General features: G+C 44.3%; 1 protein-coding gene across 4 annotated transcripts in view; it reads left to right on the top strand.

The window, feature by feature from the left end:
* LOC141770053 (glutamate receptor ionotropic, NMDA 1-like) overlaps positions 1-16,929 on the top strand; it is a 78,081-nt gene that overhangs the window by 15,116 nt on the left and 46,036 nt on the right. For all 4 annotated transcript variants that reach the window (XM_074639682.1, XM_074639683.1, XM_074639685.1 and 1 more), the window contains exons 3-4: positions 3,950-4,084; positions 8,830-9,006. In XM_074639682.1, the coding sequence (XP_074495783.1) occupies positions 3,950-4,084; positions 8,830-9,006 (312 nt within the window). The remainder of the gene's footprint in view (positions 1-3,949; positions 4,085-8,829; positions 9,007-16,929) is intronic.

Genomic DNA, 16,929 nt, shown 5'->3' with positions numbered 1-16,929 from the left:
CCTGCCCAAGAGGCAAGACTTGCTCTCACAACTGGGGGGCCGCATCTGGCATCCGAACCCGGATCGCCTACAGCTTTGGGTATGGCCCCTGAGGAGCCGGACCCACTCCTAAGGGTATGTGACCGGGCGGTAATTCAAACCATTTCTGACTCAAGAGCACCCTCCACCAGGGCACTGTATGCCAACAGGTGGAAAATATTCTCAGAGTGGTGTAAAGTGCATGAGGAGGTACCTCAGAGTGCCTCTGTGCCAATAATACTGAGTTTTTTGCAGTCTTTGCTGGAGAAGAAACTCTCTCCTTCTACCTTGAAGGTTTATGTAGCTGCTATTTCAGCCGGGCATGTCAGAGTGGATAACCAGACCGTGGGGTCTCACACTCTGGTGACCCGATTTCTTAAAGGAGCCCAGCGGCGGAACCCCCCGCAGGCTGTCAAGGTTCCCTCGTGGGAACTGCATCTGGTGCTAGAAGCCCTTTGTCTCCCCCCCTTCGAGCCTCTGGAGCAGTCGGGGCTGGAGTGGTCTTCAGTAAAGGTTGCTTTCCTTTTGGCGATGTCATCAGCAAAACGTGTGAGTGAACTTCACGCCTTGTCAGTGAGTGAAACGTGTATTCGCTGGAACTCAGATGGCACAGGGGTAGCACTTTGGCCTAACCCATCATTTTTCCCGAAGAGGTTGGCTCCGGCCCACTCTAATCGGGTCATGGAGCTGGCAGCTTATGACCCTTCATGCCTACAGGGGGAAGATGCTAAGTCAGCGGAACTGCTCTGCCCAGTGAGGGCCTTAAGGCATTATATACAGGTGACTGCGAGCTTTCGCCGCTCTGATAGTCTGTTTGTCTGCTATGGGGGCCATAGGAAAGGGCACACCCTGTCCAAGCAGAGGCTTTCCAGGTGGATTGTTCAGGCCATTGAGGAAGCATACAGGTCAAAAGGACTGCCTTTACCTCTTAATATCAGAGGCCACTCCACCAGGAGTGTCTCCACTTCCTGGGCAGCGCTACGGGGGATCCCCCTAAGTGATATCTGCGCTGCGGCCAGCTGGGCTACTCCATGCACCTTTGCCCGTTTTTACAGGGTCAATGTTGCTGCTCCCCATGCAATAGCATCGGTGGTCTTTCAGGAATCCACAGGCCGTTCCCGGTGAGGTGGGTTTTCCTCGTGACTACGTTGGTAGTAGTCATCCAGTGTTAAACACTGCCTCTGGCAGTCAGGAAGAACGAAATAGAACGATAGTTACGTATGTAACTACGGTTCTATGAGTTCTGGATGACTGCCAGAGTTGGCTGTCACTCGGAATCTTGGCGAGAAGATTCTGGAGGGACATATCTGATGATGACGTGGGCTTATATAAACTACGTCATCCCAGGTCACATGTGACTTTGTTGATATTAAATACTCGACCTGCGCGTGCGCGAGATGGATAACATCCAGTGTTAAACACTGCCTCTGGCAGTCATCCAGAACTCATAGAACCGTAGTTACATACGTAACTATCGTTTTATTCTCTCTCTCTGGTTTTATTCTCTCTCTCTCTGGTTTTATTCTCTCTCTCTCTCTCTGGTTTTATTCTCTCTATCTCTGGTTTTATTCTCTCTCTATCTCTGGTTTTATTCTCTCTCTCTCTGGTTTTATTCTCTCTCTCTCTGGTTTTATTCTCTCTCTCTATCTCTGGTTTTATTCTCTCTCTCTCTGGTTTTATTCTCTCTCTGGTTTTATTCTCTCTCTCTCTGGTTTTATTCTCTCTCTCTCTGGTTTTATTCTCTCTCTCTATCTGGTTTTATTCTCTCTCTCTCTGGTTTTATTCTCTCTCTGGTTTTATTCTCTCTCTCTCTGGTTTTATTCTCTCTCTGGTTTTATTCTCTCTCTCTCTGGTTTTATTCTCTCTCTGGTTTTATTCTCTCTCTCTGGTTTTATTCTCTCTCTCTCTGGTTTTATTCTCTCTCTCTATCTCTGGTTTTATTCTCTCTCTCTCTGGTTTTATTCTCTCTCTGGTTTTATTCTCTCTCTCTCTGGTTTTATTCTCTCTCTGGTTTTATTCTCTCTCTCTCTGGTTTTATTCTCTCTCTCTCTCTCTCTGGTTTTATTCTCTCTATCTCTGGTTTTATTCTCTCTTTATCTCTGGTTTTATTCTCTCTCTCTCTGGTTTTATTCTCTCTCTCTGGTTTTATTCTCTCTCTCTGGTTTTATTCTCTCTCTCTCTGGTTTTATTCTCTCTCTCTCTGGTTTTATTCTCTCTCTCTCTGGTTTTATTCTCTCTCTCTCTGGTTTTATTCTCTCTGGTTTTATTCTCTCTCTCTCTGGTTTTATTCTCTCTCTCTCTCTCTCTGGTTTTATTCTCTCTATCTCTGGTTTTATTCTCTCTTTATCTCTGGTTTTATTCTCTCTCTCTCTGGTTTTATTCTCTCTCTCTGGTTTTATTCTCTCTCTCTGGTTTTATTCTCTCTCTCTCTGGTTTTATTCTCTCTCTCTCTGGTTTTATTCTCTCTCTCTCTGGTTTTATTCTCTCTCTCTCTGGTTTTATTCTCTCTCTCTATCTCTGGTTTTATTCTCTCTCTCTCTGGTTTTATTCTCTCTCTGGTTTTATTCTCTCTCTCTCTCTCTGGTTTTATTCTCTCTCTCTGGTTTTATTCTCTCTATCTCTGGTTTTATTCTCTCTCTGGTTTTATTCTCTCTCTCTCTGGTTTTATTCTCTCTCTCTGGTTTTAGAGTCATAAACTGAAGTCAGAACAGACATATTCATATTTAGTCGTAGAAACAAACAAACAGAGTTCAGATCAGTTTCACATTGAACATCCTTCAGTAACGAGTTCCTGAAATGAGGCCAACATGGCCGACGTACCGGACAGACAGAGAGAGAGAGAGACAGAGAGAGAGAGAGAGAGAGAGAGAGAGAGATGGACGTCAGATTATCATCCTCTCTCTCTCCCTCTCTCTCTCTCTCTCTCTCTCTCTCTCTCTCTCTCCAGCAGCAGAGATGTAATCCGTCCATCCTCCCAGCGGAGAGATGGAGGGATTATAGACACACAGTGAATAACAGAGTTTCTGCTGCTCTCTCTCTGGTTCATTAATATCACAATATATTATATTATATTATCTATACTTTAATTATTATTGATCTATATCTTATTTTCATTATGGATTCATCTGCTGATTATTTTCTCCATTAATCGATTGATTGTTTGGTTTGTAAAAACAAAACTATTATTTATTTATTTTTATTTATTATTAACTAAATAATGTTAATACTTTAACATTATTAACATTATTACCAATACAATAACAATAATAATGTTACTAAAACATTATTGATTATTGGACTAATTGACTAAAGGATTGATTGATTATTGGACTAATTCATTAATGGACTAATAGATTGAAGGACTAATTGATTGAAGGACTTATTGATTAAACGACTAATTGACGAATGGACTAATTGATTAATGAACTAATTGATTAAATGACTAATTGATTATTGGACTAATTGATTGTTGGACTAATTCATTAATGGACTAATTTATTGAAGGACTAATTGATTTTAGGACTTATTGATTAAAGGACTAATTGACTAATGGACTAATTGATTAATGAACTAATTGATTAATGGATTAATCGATAAATGGACTAATTGATTAATTGATTAATGGATTAATGGATTAATTAATTAATGGATTAATGGATCAATGGAATAATTGATTAATTAACTAATAGATTAATGGATTAATTGATTAATGGACTGATGGTTTCAGCTGTACATTGTATAAACTGAGTTTAATTTATAACCAGACATCAGATTTTATAAACTCTTCAGAAGTTTACAGCTGTCAGATAAATGTAGTAGAGTAGAAGTCCAGTAAAGTAAAAGTACTTCAAATGTGTACTTCAGTAAATGTACTTAGTTACATTCCTACTACTGCGAGACAGTATGAATAAAACCAGATGTTCTTCTGCAGGTGTACGCCATCCTGGTGAGTCACCCTCCTCAGTCCAACGACCACCTGACTCCAACGCCGGTCTCCTACACCGCCGGCTTCTACCGGATCCCCGTGGTCGGCCTGACGACGCGCATGTCCATCTACTCTGACAAGGTACCTGAACCCTGTTCTCTCACAAGGTACCTGAACCCTGTTCTCTAACAAGGTACCTGAACCCTGTTCTCTCACAAGGTACCTGAACCCTGTTCCCTAACAAGGTACCTGAACCCTGTTCCCTAACAAGGTACCTGAACCCTGTTCTCTAACAAGGTTCCTGAACCCTGTTCTCTCACAAGGTACCTGAACCCTGTTTTCTAACAAGGTACCTGAACCCTGTTCTCTAGCGAGGTTCCTGAACCCTGTTCTCTGACAAGGTACCTGAACCCTGTTCTCTAACGAGGTACCTGAACCCTGTTCTCTAACAAGGTACCTGAACCCTGTTCTCTCACAAGGTACCTGAACCCTGTTCCCTAACAAGGTACCTGAACCCTGTTCCCTAACAAGGTACCTGAACCCTGTTCCCTAACAAGGTACCTGAACCCTGTTCTCTAACAAGGTTCCTGAACCCTGTTCTCTCACAAGGTACCTGAACCCTGTTTTCTAACAAGGTACCTGAACCCTGTTCTCTAGCGAGGTTCCTGAACCCTGTTCTCTGACAAGGTACCTGAACCCTGTTCTCTAACGAGGTACCTGAACCCTGTTCTCTAACGAGGTACCTGAACCCTGTTCTCTAACAAGGTACCTGAACCCTGTTCTCTAACAAGGTACCTGAACCCTGTTCTCTGACAAGGTTCCTGAACCCTGTTCTCTAACGAGGTACCTGAACCCTGTTCTCTAACAAGGTACCTGAACCCTGTTCCCTAACAAGGTACCTGAACCCTGTTCTCTGACAAGGTACCTGAACCCTGTTCTCTGACAAGGTTCCTGAACCCTGTTCTCTGACAAGGTACCTGAACCCTGTTCCCTAACAAGGTACCTGAACCCTGTTCCCTAACAAGGTACCTGAACCCTGTTCTCTAACTAGGTACCTGAACCCTGTTCTCTGACAAGGTTCCTGAACCCTGTTCTCTCACAAGGTTCCTGAACCCTGTTCTCTGACAAGGTACCTGAACCCTGTTCTCTAACGAGGTTCCTGAACCCTGTTCTCTCACAAGGTTCCTGAACCCTGTTCTCTGACAAGGTACCTGAACCCTGTTCTCTAACGAGGTTCCTGAACCCTGTTCTCTCACAAGGTTCCTGAACCCTGTTCTCTGACAAGGTACCTGAACCCTGTTCTCTAACGAGGTTCCTGAACCCTGTTCTCTAACAAGGTTCCTGAACCCTGTTCTCTGACAAGGTTCCTGAACCCTGTGACGGTAGTATGTTAGTATGTTACATAGTTTATGTTGTACAGTAGATAACAGAGAGACATGTGGAGCCTCTCCCGTGTTGCCTTCAGGCTCCATTAGTGCAGGTTGTAGAATATTTAGTCCAGTTTGTCCCAGTTCAGAGTCTGAACCCTAAACCTCTCAGCGTCTCTCTCACTGGTTACAATATTGATGAAATAATTCAGAGTGTCATCAGTCCCAGAACATCCCAGAATATTCCATCACTCCCAGTGAACAGCGCTCCAGTGATGAAATATTGACGTGTTTATCAGGAGGGTGAGTTTGATTTTAACACCAGCAGCAGCTGAGCTGGTTAAAGGGTTAAAGGGTCAGACCAGACCTGGTTCTACAGGTCTAGATCAGACCTGGTTCTACAGGTCTAGACCAGACCTGGTTCTACAGGTCTAGACCAGACCTGGTTCTACAGGTCTATAGGTTAACCATTTAACTGAGAGCAGCCTTTACTGGTCTCACACCAGTTAACTGAGACCGTCTGTTATACATAGCAACGGTCTGTTATACGTAGCAACGGTCTGTTATACGTAGCAACGGTCTGTTATACGTAGTAACGGTCTGTTATACGTAGCAACGGTCTGTTATACATAGCAACGGTCCGTTATACGTAGCAATGGTCTGTTATACGTAGCAACGGTCTGTTATATATAGCAATGGTCTGTTATACATAGCAACGGTCTGTTATACATAGCAACGGTCCGTTATACGTAGCAATGGTCTGTTATACGTAGCAACAGTCTGTTATATATAGCAATGGTCTGTTATACATAGCAACGGTCTGTTATACATAGCGACGGTCTGTTATACATAGCAACGGTCCGTTATACGTAGCAATGGTCAATTATACGTAGCAACGGTCTGTTATATATAGCAATGGTCTGTTATGCGTAGCAACGGTCTGTTATATATAGCAATGGTCTGTTACACATAGCAACGGTCTGTTATACATAGCAACGGTCTGTTATATATAGCAACGGTTTGTTATACGTAGAAACAGTCTGGTATACATAGCAACGCTCTGTTATACATGGCAACGGTCTGGTATACATAGCAACGGTCTGGTATACATAGCAACGGTCTGTTATACATGGCAACGGTCTGGTATACGTAGCAGCGGTCTGTTATACGTAGCAATGGTCTGTTATACGTAGCAACAGTCTGGTATACATAGCAACGGTCTGTTATACGTAGCAACGGTCTGTTATACGTAGCAGCGGTCTGTTATACGTAGCAATGGTCTGTTATACGTAGCAGCGGTCTGTTATACGTAGCTATGGTCTGTTATACATAGCAACGGCCTGTTATACATGGCAACTGTCTGGTGTACGTAGCAACGTTCTGTTATTTGTAGCAACGTTCTGTTATTCGTAGCAACGGTCTGTTATACGTAGCAACGTTCTGTTATTTGTAGCAATGTTCTGTTATACGTAGCAACGGTCTGCTTTACGGTCTGTTATACGTAGCAACGGTCTGTTATTCTTAGCAACGTTCTGTTATTCGTAGCAACGTTCTGTTATTCGTAGCAACGGTCTGTTATACGTAGCAACGTTCTGTTATACGTCGCAACGGTCTGCTATACGTAGCAACGGTCTGCTATACGTAGCAACGGTCTGTTATACATAGCAACGATCTTTTATACGTAGCAACGGTCTGTTATACGTAGCAACGGTCTGTTATACGTAACAACGGTCTGTTATACGTAACAAGGGTCTGTTATACATAGCAACGGTCTATGATGAGGTGACGGAGGTGATTAACCAATCAGAATTGAGTATTCAACACTGCCGTGTAAAGACCTATAGCAGCAGATATCACTGATGATATTATACTGATGATATTACGGCACAAACATGGACATTCAGTTTTGCAGCTGACTGTCCTGTCTGGTTCTGACTCGCTGAGTCGGTTCTGGCCAGGCTCGGGTCGGACTTCTCTCCTTTCATTGAGCCCATATACACGTATACGTATATGAGTGCTCTGCACCGCTGGGTGGGTGAAATAATCCATCATTAATGAGGAAAATATGAATTGCGTTCTTTATTTTGAGAACCTGTGTTAGTTTATTGAACAGCTGCAGGAGAAACCGTGAACAGAGACGCTGTGGACATTTACACTCAGCAGCACAACTTCATTGATTATTTAAATCTCAGTGTTTTTCTCTCGTGTATTTTCAGATATGACATGTAGGATAGCTTTATTCATTCATCTTTCATCACACGACTGTCACAGCATCCCAGAATAAATGAGACTGAGTGGAAACAACGGAGCCTTCATAGACTCCTCTGATAGATCAGCTCCACTTCCTCCGACTCTCTCAACACTCTAATAATAATATAATAATATAATAATATAATAATATAATAATATAATAATCTCTCTTTAGCTGTGTGACTGTCAGCGCTGAACTTTGTCAGTTGTCTTCATATGACCTGATAAGTACTGCAGGTCTGGGAAAAACATCCTTTCACCTCTGTATCGTGATTTATTTTATGATTTCTAAACAGATGTTTTAACACAAGAATGGATATATCTGCTTCATCTGAGTCTATGTGGAGGTAGAAGGAAGTTACCGCTTTTATTGTGGTAGTCTGAGTAACGTGACGTCATATCCGTTCCGTATCCGTCAACCAAAACAAACCTCAGAGTATAAAACGTTGGAGGGTCGTCGTGGATACGACCTGCACCCTCACATGTTAAATCCAGCGTGGTAAACACTACACATCCAGTAAAGGATGGAAACACTTTGGGTTTCACACATTGACAGGAAAAGCAGAGCTACACAGAGCAGAGCTAAAGCTGCATGCTAACTTCTAAAAAAGGACAAAATATGTCTGAAAATAAGTCTGAACAAAGTCAGAAAAAAAGCCGAAAAAATAATCTAAAAAAATGTCTGAAATATGTCCGAAAAAATGCCAAAGTATGTCCGAAATATGGCCCAAAAGATGTCCAAAAAAGGCAGAAATATGTTCAAACAAAAGTCAGAAATATGTCCTAAAAAAGGCAGATATATGTTTGAATAATAGTCCAAAAAAAGTCTGAAAAATGCCTAAAACATTTCCAAAAAAGGCGGAAAAATATCTGCAAAATATCCGAAAAAAAGTCTGAACAAAGTTTGAAAAAAGACAGAAAAAATGCCAAAGTATGTCCTTGGAGAAGTTAGAGGAAGTAGACACGTGGGACTACGTCCGCTTTTCAAAATAAGGTGTTAACAAAGGGAACTGTATATACAAAATACATCTATGGTAATCAGATTGATGGATTATATTCATCAGAAGTATAAAACATTATAAATTAAAAAGAAAATCCCACTAATCTGTGAGGGAAATGTCTTTATTCTTAGATCTCTGGGTTGCTGGATAATCACTAATTCCTGACAATGATCCTGGTATATTTGACTTCAGGACATCTCTGACTACATACATGCTGAGTGTGTTGATAAGCAGACTAACGCTGTGGTCTCCTCTCGTGGTTCCTCAGAGCATCCACCTGTCCTTCCTGAGGACGGTCCCTCCGTACTCCCACCAGGCTCACGTCTGGTTCGACCTGATGAGAGAGTTCAGGTGGAACCACATCATCCTCATCGTCAGCGACGACCACGAAGGACGAGCTGCTCAGAAGAGACTGGAGACGCTGCTGGAGGAGCGAGAGACCAAGGTTAGCTATACACACACACATATATACTTTATATATATATATTTACAGTACATATATATACATATATACACATAAACAAACATATACACATACTGTATACACTTATTCATATCAACATACACAACACACCAACACACCGATTCACAGTCAGCGTGAGGACACGTGTGTGCTGACCGTCATGTGTGTTTAGGTAACAATGTGTGTGTGTGTGCTTCGTTCTAATCCAGGTGTGTGAGCTGCAGTGTGTGTGTGTGTGTGTGTGTGTGTGTGTGTTGTCTCATCAGTTCATCCCTCGTCATCGTCAGACTGCAGTTTCACTTCTATAAACGGTTTCATCTCTGTGGTGCTATTTGACGTAAGCTAAGTTAAGTTGGCTAGTAGCTAACCCCTAGTAAGGCCTATTGTAGCAGAACTAGGGGCTGGTCCAAGGCCTATAGCAGCAGAACTAGGGGCTGGTCCAAGGCCTATAGCAGCAGAACTAGGGGCTGGTCCAAGGCCTATAGCAGCAATACTAGGGGCTGGTCCAAGGCCTATAGCAGCATAACTAGGGGATGGTCAAAGGCCTATAGCAGCATAACTAGGGGATGGTCCAAGGCCTGTAGCAGCATAACTAGGGGCTGGTCCAAGGCCTATAGCAACAGAACTAGGGGCTGGTCCAAGGCCTATAGCAACAGAACTAGGGGCTGGTCCAAGGCCTATAGCAGCAGAACTAGGGGCTGGTCCAAGGCCTATAGCAGCAATACTAGGGGCTGGTCCAAGGCCTATAGCAGCATAACTAGGGGCTGGTCCAAGGCCTATAGCAGCAATACTAGGGGCTGGTCCAAGGCCTATAGCAGCATAACTAGGGGATGGTCCAAGGCCTGTAGCAGCAATACTAGGGGCTGGTCCAAGGCTTATAGCAGCATAACTAGGGGCTGGTCCAAGGCCTATAGCAGCATAACTAGGGGATGGTCCAAGGCCTATAGCAGCAGAACTAGGGGCTGGTCCAAGGCCTATAGCAGCATAACTAGGGGATGGTCCAAGGCCTATAGCAGCATAACTAGGGGATGGTCCAAGGCTTATAGCAGCATAACTAGGGGATGGTCCAAGGCCTGTAGCAGCAATACTAGGGGCTGGTCCAAGGCTTATAGCAGCAGAACTAGGGGCTGGTCCAAGGCCAATAGCAGTAGAACTAGGGGCTGGTCCTAAAGTTGTCGTAAGGAATCAGTGCCTTGTCTCGCAGTGTCGATGTTACAGTTTCCTTTTGTGTCAGAGGACACATCACCAGCCTGTATTAGTTTGATTTATTAGTAATGTGACAGCGGGCTAACGATTAGCATTAGTGCTAGCTATGGATATGCTAGTTATTAGCATGTCGTTTGCTTTATTATCTGCTCAACAAATGTTTGTAGAACTGAAACTGCTCTCTGTACATCCCTCCTTCATCCCTCCATCATCCCCCCATCATCCCCCATCATCCCTCCTTCATCCCTCCATCATCCCTCCATCATCCCTCCATCATCTCTCTGTCATCCCTCCTTTACCTTTCCTTCATCCCTCCTTCATCCCTCATCCTCCCTCCTTCATCCCTCCTTCATCCCTCCATCATCCTTCCTTCATCCCTCCATCATCCCTCCTTCATCCCTCCATCATCCCTCCATCATCCATCCTTCATCCCTCCGTCATCCCTCCTTTACCTTTCCTTCATCCCTCCTTCATCCCTCATCATCCCTCCTTCATCCCTCCATCATCCCTCCTTCATCCCTCATCATCCCTCCTTCATCCCTCCATCATCCCTCCTTCATCCCTCCTTCATCCCTCATCATCCCTCCTTCATCCCTCCTTCATCCCTCATCATTCCTCCTTCATCCCTCCTTCATCCTTCCATCATCCCTCCTTCATCCCTCCATCATCCCTCCTTCATCCCCCCATCATCCCTCCATCATCCCTCCTTCATCCCTCCATCATCCCTCCTTCATCTCTCATCCTTTCATCATCCCTCCTTCATCCCTCCATCCTGCTGGCTTGTATATTCTTTCGTCCAAGCAGCTTCTCTTTCATCGCTTTCTTTTTTTTTATCTCCACCAAGAATGTTTAGTTTGTAGTTTGTTTCTCAGAAACTGGAATCCTCGGAAAAGTGACAAAGTGACAGAAGAGGCTGAGATGTCCTCAAATCAAACACACATTTTATAGATAGATCTATATAGATCTATATAGAATCTATATAGATCTATATAGATCTATATAGATCTATATAGATCTAGATCTATATAGATCTATATAGGCCCTGATCAGACGGAGCGCATTCGAAATAGCTTTCAATGAGTGAAGCGTTTTGTGCGCTGCTTTTACGTTATTTTTATTTTTGTGCGTGTGTCTTGGAGGCGGTGGTCACTAAGGAACCTATAGAAACCTTTTATATATATTCCTTGCTGGATACCCGGATCTTTATGACTTCATCAGCTGTTGCTAAGCTCACGTTAGCACTCATTCCGTGGTTGCAAACAACACTTTCTGATCGGGTACGGTGCGCCTCGCGTTTTCCACCTGCAAAACGGGCTGTGCCTGATTGTACATTTCAATTCTATTTATTTATATAGCGTCACATCATGGCAAAACCCGGCTCTGGATTGGTGGCCATCTGCCTCGACCCGTTTATTAATGGGACATGAATATATACAGATGGAGAGGAAGAGGAGGAGTTCAGTGTGTCATAAGTCCCCTGGTAGTCCAGTTCTATAGCAGCATAACTAGCGGCTGGTCCAAGGCCTATAGCAGTATAACTAGGGGCTGGTCAAAGGCCTATAGCAGTATAACTAGGGGCTGGTCCAAGGCTTATAGCAGCATTACTAGGGGCTGGTCCAAGGCCTATAGCAGTATAACTAGGGGCTGGTCAAAGGCCTATAGCAGTATAACTAGGGGCTGGTCCAAGGCTTATAGCAGCATTACTAGGGGCTGGTCCAAGGCCTATAGCAGTATAACTAGGGGCTGGTCCAAGGCTTATAGCAGCATAACTAGGGGCTGGTCAAAGGCCTATAGCAGCATAACTAGGGGCTGGTCAAAGGCCTATAGCAGTATAACTAGGGGCTGGTCCAAGGCTTATAGCAGCATTACTAGGGGCTGGTCCAAGGCCTATAGCAGCATTACTAGGGGCTGGGCCAAGGCCTATAGCAGCATAACTAGGGGCTGGTCCAAGGCTAATAGCAGCATTACTAGGGGCTGGTCAAAGGCCTATAGCAGCATAACTAGGGGCTGGTCAAAGGCCTATAGCAGCATAACTAGGGGCTGGTCCAAGGCCTATAGCAGCATTACTAGGGGCTGGTCAAAGGCCTATAGCAGCATAACTAGGGGCTGGTCCAAGGCCTATAGCAGCATAACTAGGGGCTGATCCAAGGCCTATAGCAGCAGAACTAGGGGCTGGTCCAAGGCCTATAGCAGCATAACTAGGGGTTGGTCCAAGGCCTATAGCAGCATATAATTGTTTATCATCTGCCTAACAATGAACGTTTATGGAGTGTTTTTTAATTACGTTGCCTAAAGGAAGCATAAATAAGCAACTCCGTCTGAGTTTGAACATTTTCACTATTTTCTTGTGAACTTCTGCTCTCATTTAAATTTTAAAAAGAATCTGTCGTGTCTCTTGATTTATTTTTTATCATTGTATTTAAAGACAATTTATTTTCTAAATGTTTTCTGTTATATTTTTATATTTTTTTGTGCCGTCTTGGTGGAGTTTTAGTTCATTTTCTTCTTCTTTTTATTACGTTCTTTTATGTTTTTTTTCTTTATTCCAGTTAAAAACACCTTTGTTCAGTTGTCTCTTTCTCTGTGAGTCTGTCTGTCCGTCCACGTCATCTTTCAGTTCTTCACCTCCGTCTGTTGTCTGGTTTCTCATCTCCTCGACACTGACGGAGCCGTGCAAACACATCTCAGCTGCTTCTGTCCCAGCTGCCGACCTGCCTCGCTGTTAGACCAGCTGTCTGTCTGACTGTCTGTCTGACTGTCTGACTGTCTGTCTGTCTGTCTGTCCACGGGTCAGCAGACAGACAGACAGGTCTCTGGTGGATCAGCAGTATCAATGAGACGACACAGAACAAAGTGATCAGTAGTGATAAATGATCAGTTAATCAATAACTCCATCAACATTTATACTCAGAGGTAGAGGAATTACTCTTGTAAAAGTATTAATACCACAGTGTAGAAATACTTTGTTACAAGTCCTGCATTCTAAATGTTACTTCAGTAAAAGTACAAACGTATTAACATCAAAATAAAGTACCCAAAGGAAAAGTACCCATTGTGCAGAAAGAAAAAATAGAAGATAAAACAGGAGAATATAAATTAGAGTATTAATTAGTTTTAATTTTATTTTTGACAGAGATTCGAGGATCTATTATGAATGTTGAACAAATTTTTTTTATCTTTGAATGTCTCAAACATGATGTAAACAACATAATTTAACTTTATATTCGGTTGATTTGTATCAGAGAAGAGGATTTATTAATGATTTATTTTTCTGATCTGTAACACCGTCGGTGAAGCTCGGTGGACGTTAAAGTTTATAAAACTTCCTGTGTGACGGAGGAGCCTCGCTGAGACTCATGAATGTTGGAGGAGAAACATGAATATTACAGCACATTAGTTAAAGGAGGTGAACTGAAACTGCAGCGTTGAATTAAACATCTTCTGATTTATAATGTAATAATGAGGAATCTCACATAGGCTGCTGTACAGTCAGTCACAGTCTGGACCGGACAATAGAGTCAGTCACAGTCTGGACCGGACAATAGAGTCAGTCACAGTCTGTTCCGGACAATAGAGTCAGTCACAGTCTGGACCGGACAATAGAGTCAGTCACAGTCTGGACCGGACAATAGAATCAGTCAGTCACAGTCTGGACCGGACAATAGAGTCCGTCACAGTCTGGACCGGACAATAGAGTCCGTCACAGTCTGGACCGGACAATAGAATCAGTCAGTCACAGTCTGGACCAGACAATAGAATCAGTCAGTCACAGTCTGGACCGGACAATAGAGTCAGTCACAGTCTGGACCGGACAATAGAGTCCGTCACAGTCTGGACCAGACAATAGAATCAGTCAGTCACAGTCTGGACCAGACAATAGAATCAGTCAGTCACAGTCTGGACCGGACAATAGAGTCAGTCACAGTCTGGACCGGACAATAGAGTCCGTCACAGTCTGGACCGGACAATAGAATCAGTCAGTCACAGTCTGGACCAGACAATAGAATCAGTCAGTCACAGTCTGGACCGGACAATAGAGTCAGTCACAGTCTGGACCAGACAATAGAGTCAGTCACAGTCTGGACCAGACAATAGAATCAGTCAGTCACAGTCTGGACCAGACAATAGAATCAGTCAGTCACAGTCTGGACCAGACAATAGAATCAGTCAGTCACAGTCTGGACCGGACAATAGAGTCCGTCACAGTCTGGACCGGACAATAGAATCAGTCAGTCACAGTCTGGACCAGACAATAGAATCAGTCAGTCACAGTCTGGACCGGACAATAGAGTCAGTCAAAGTCTGGACCAGACAATAGAGTCAGTCACAGTCTGGACCAGACAATAGAATCAGTCAGTCACAGTCTGGACCGGACAATAGAATCAGTCAGTCACAGTCTGGACCGGACAATAGAGTCAGTCACAGTCTGGACCGGACAATAGAGTCCGTCACAGTCTGGACCGGACAATAGAATCAGTCAGTCACAGTCTGGACCGGACAATAGAGTCAGTCACAGTCTGGACCGGACAATAGAGTCCGTCACAGTCTGGACCGGACAATAGAATCAGTCAGTCACAGTCTGGACCAGACAATAGAATCAGTCAGTCACAGTCTGGACCGGACAATAGAATCAGTCAGTCACAGTCTGGACCAGACAATAGAATCAGTCAGTCACAGTCTGGACCAGACAATAGAATCAGTCAGTCACAGTCTGGACCGGACAATAGAGTCAGTCAAAGTCTGGACCAGACAATAGAGTCAGTCACAGTCTGGACCGGACAATAGAATCAGTCACAGTCTGGACCGGACAATAGAATCAGTCACAGTCTGGACCAGACAATAGAATCAGTCACAGTCTGGACCAGACAATAGAGTCAGTCACAGTCTGGACCAGACAATAGAATCAGTCACAGTCTGGACCGGACAATAGAATCAGTCACAGTCTGGACCGGACAATAGAGTCAGTCACAGTCTGGACCGGACAATAGAGTCAGTCACAGTCTGGACCGGACAATAGAGTCCGTCACAGTCTGGACCGGACAATAGAATCAGTCAGTCACAGTCTGGACCGGACAATAGAGTCAGTCACAGTCTGGACCGGACAATAGAATCAGTCAGTCACAGTCTGGACCAGACAATAGAATCAGTCAGTCACAGTCTGGACCGGACAATAGAGTCAGTCAAAGTCTGGACCAGACAATAGAGTCAGTCACAGTCTGGACCGGACAATAGAATCAGTCACAGTCTGGACCGGACAATAGAATCAGTCACAGTCTGGACCAGACAATAGAGTCAGTCACAGTCTGGACCAGACAATAGAGTCAGTCACAGTCTGGACCAGACAATAGAATCAGTCACAGTCTGGACCAGACAATAGAATCAGTCACAGTCTGGACCAGACAATAGAATCAGTCACAGTCTGGACCAGACAATAGAGTCAGTCACAGTCTGGACCAGACAATAGAGTCAGTCACAGTCTGGACCGGACAATAGAATCAGTCACAGTCTGGACCGGACAATAGAGTCAGTCACAGTCTGGACCGGACAATAGAGTCAGTCACAGTCTGGACCGGACAATAGAGTCCGTCACAGTCTGGACCGGACAATAGAATCAGTCAGTCACAGTCTGGACCGGACAATAGAATCAGTCACAGTCTGGACCAGACAATAGAGAGAAACAATCACATGTGTGTGTGTGTGTTCAGGGATGGATGTAATTTTAATGAGCGTAACATTTGGAGCGGGTTAGTGGAGGACGGAGGACTAACGGGACGCTCCGCTGCCACAGAGACTCAACGTCAGAGGAAAGCTCAGAGTGACGAAACCAACTTCACTGATGTTGAGACATCTGGACACATCTGCTTCTACTGAAACCCGCTGGTGGACGTAAACACACTCAGAGATATTATAGGATGTGGCATCAGGACACATCTGGACTGTCACTGATATACTAGGATGTGTGTGTGTGGTTCTGGAGGAGGCTCCACTAGCTTCAGCTACCAGCTACTTTATTCTATATATCGTCTTCAGTGTAGGCGGGACTCTCAGCTGATCGTCATGGCGACGCCGTCAAACTGCCGTGGTCGGAGACGATAACGTTTCTCTTTGCGGAGCCCCGTCACTTCACAAGACACGGGAAACCTCTGTTGGTCTGGAGGAGCTGCAGCAGTTATTTCTGCACAAACGTCCACTGAACATTCACTAGATATTCTCAGAGCTAAACTAACTCTTCTGCAGTGTGGAGTGAGCAGCATGCACGTGAGAGGTGGAGAGAGAGAGAGAGAGAAGGAGCGCGGTGTGTGAGTGAAGGCAGGCAGAGGAGCAGAGGAGCAGAGTACAGAAGAGACTCCGGTCCTGGAGACCAAAGCTACGGTCTCCCCCGCGTCCTCCGACCGCGGCCAACACTGTTTAACAGACGGGCTTCACCAGATAGTCCCTTTAACTAAACCTGAATGTTTCATTTATCTCAGTCACAATCTCACTTTGTTCATCTTTAGTTTTATATTTACATTATTGGACAGACAGACAGATGGACAGACAGACAGGTGGACAGACAGACAGGTGGACAGACAGACGGTCTGTGATGTGTCTGCGTCTCTGAACCAGAGACCGTGTGTCTCATGTGTTGGATGCTTTGCTGTCCTCATGTCTTGGTGTCTTCTGACTGTCTATAATCTCTGTGTCTCGTATCTTCTCTGT

The sequence above is a fragment of the Sebastes fasciatus genome, chromosome 6, assembly GCF_043250625.1.
Source record: "Sebastes fasciatus isolate fSebFas1 chromosome 6, fSebFas1.pri, whole genome shotgun sequence".
NCBI classification, from domain to species: domain Eukaryota; kingdom Metazoa; phylum Chordata; class Actinopteri; order Perciformes; family Sebastidae; genus Sebastes; species Sebastes fasciatus.
The sequence above is the reverse complement of the archived record's forward strand: the minus strand, read 5'-3'. Positions and strand labels throughout refer to the sequence as shown.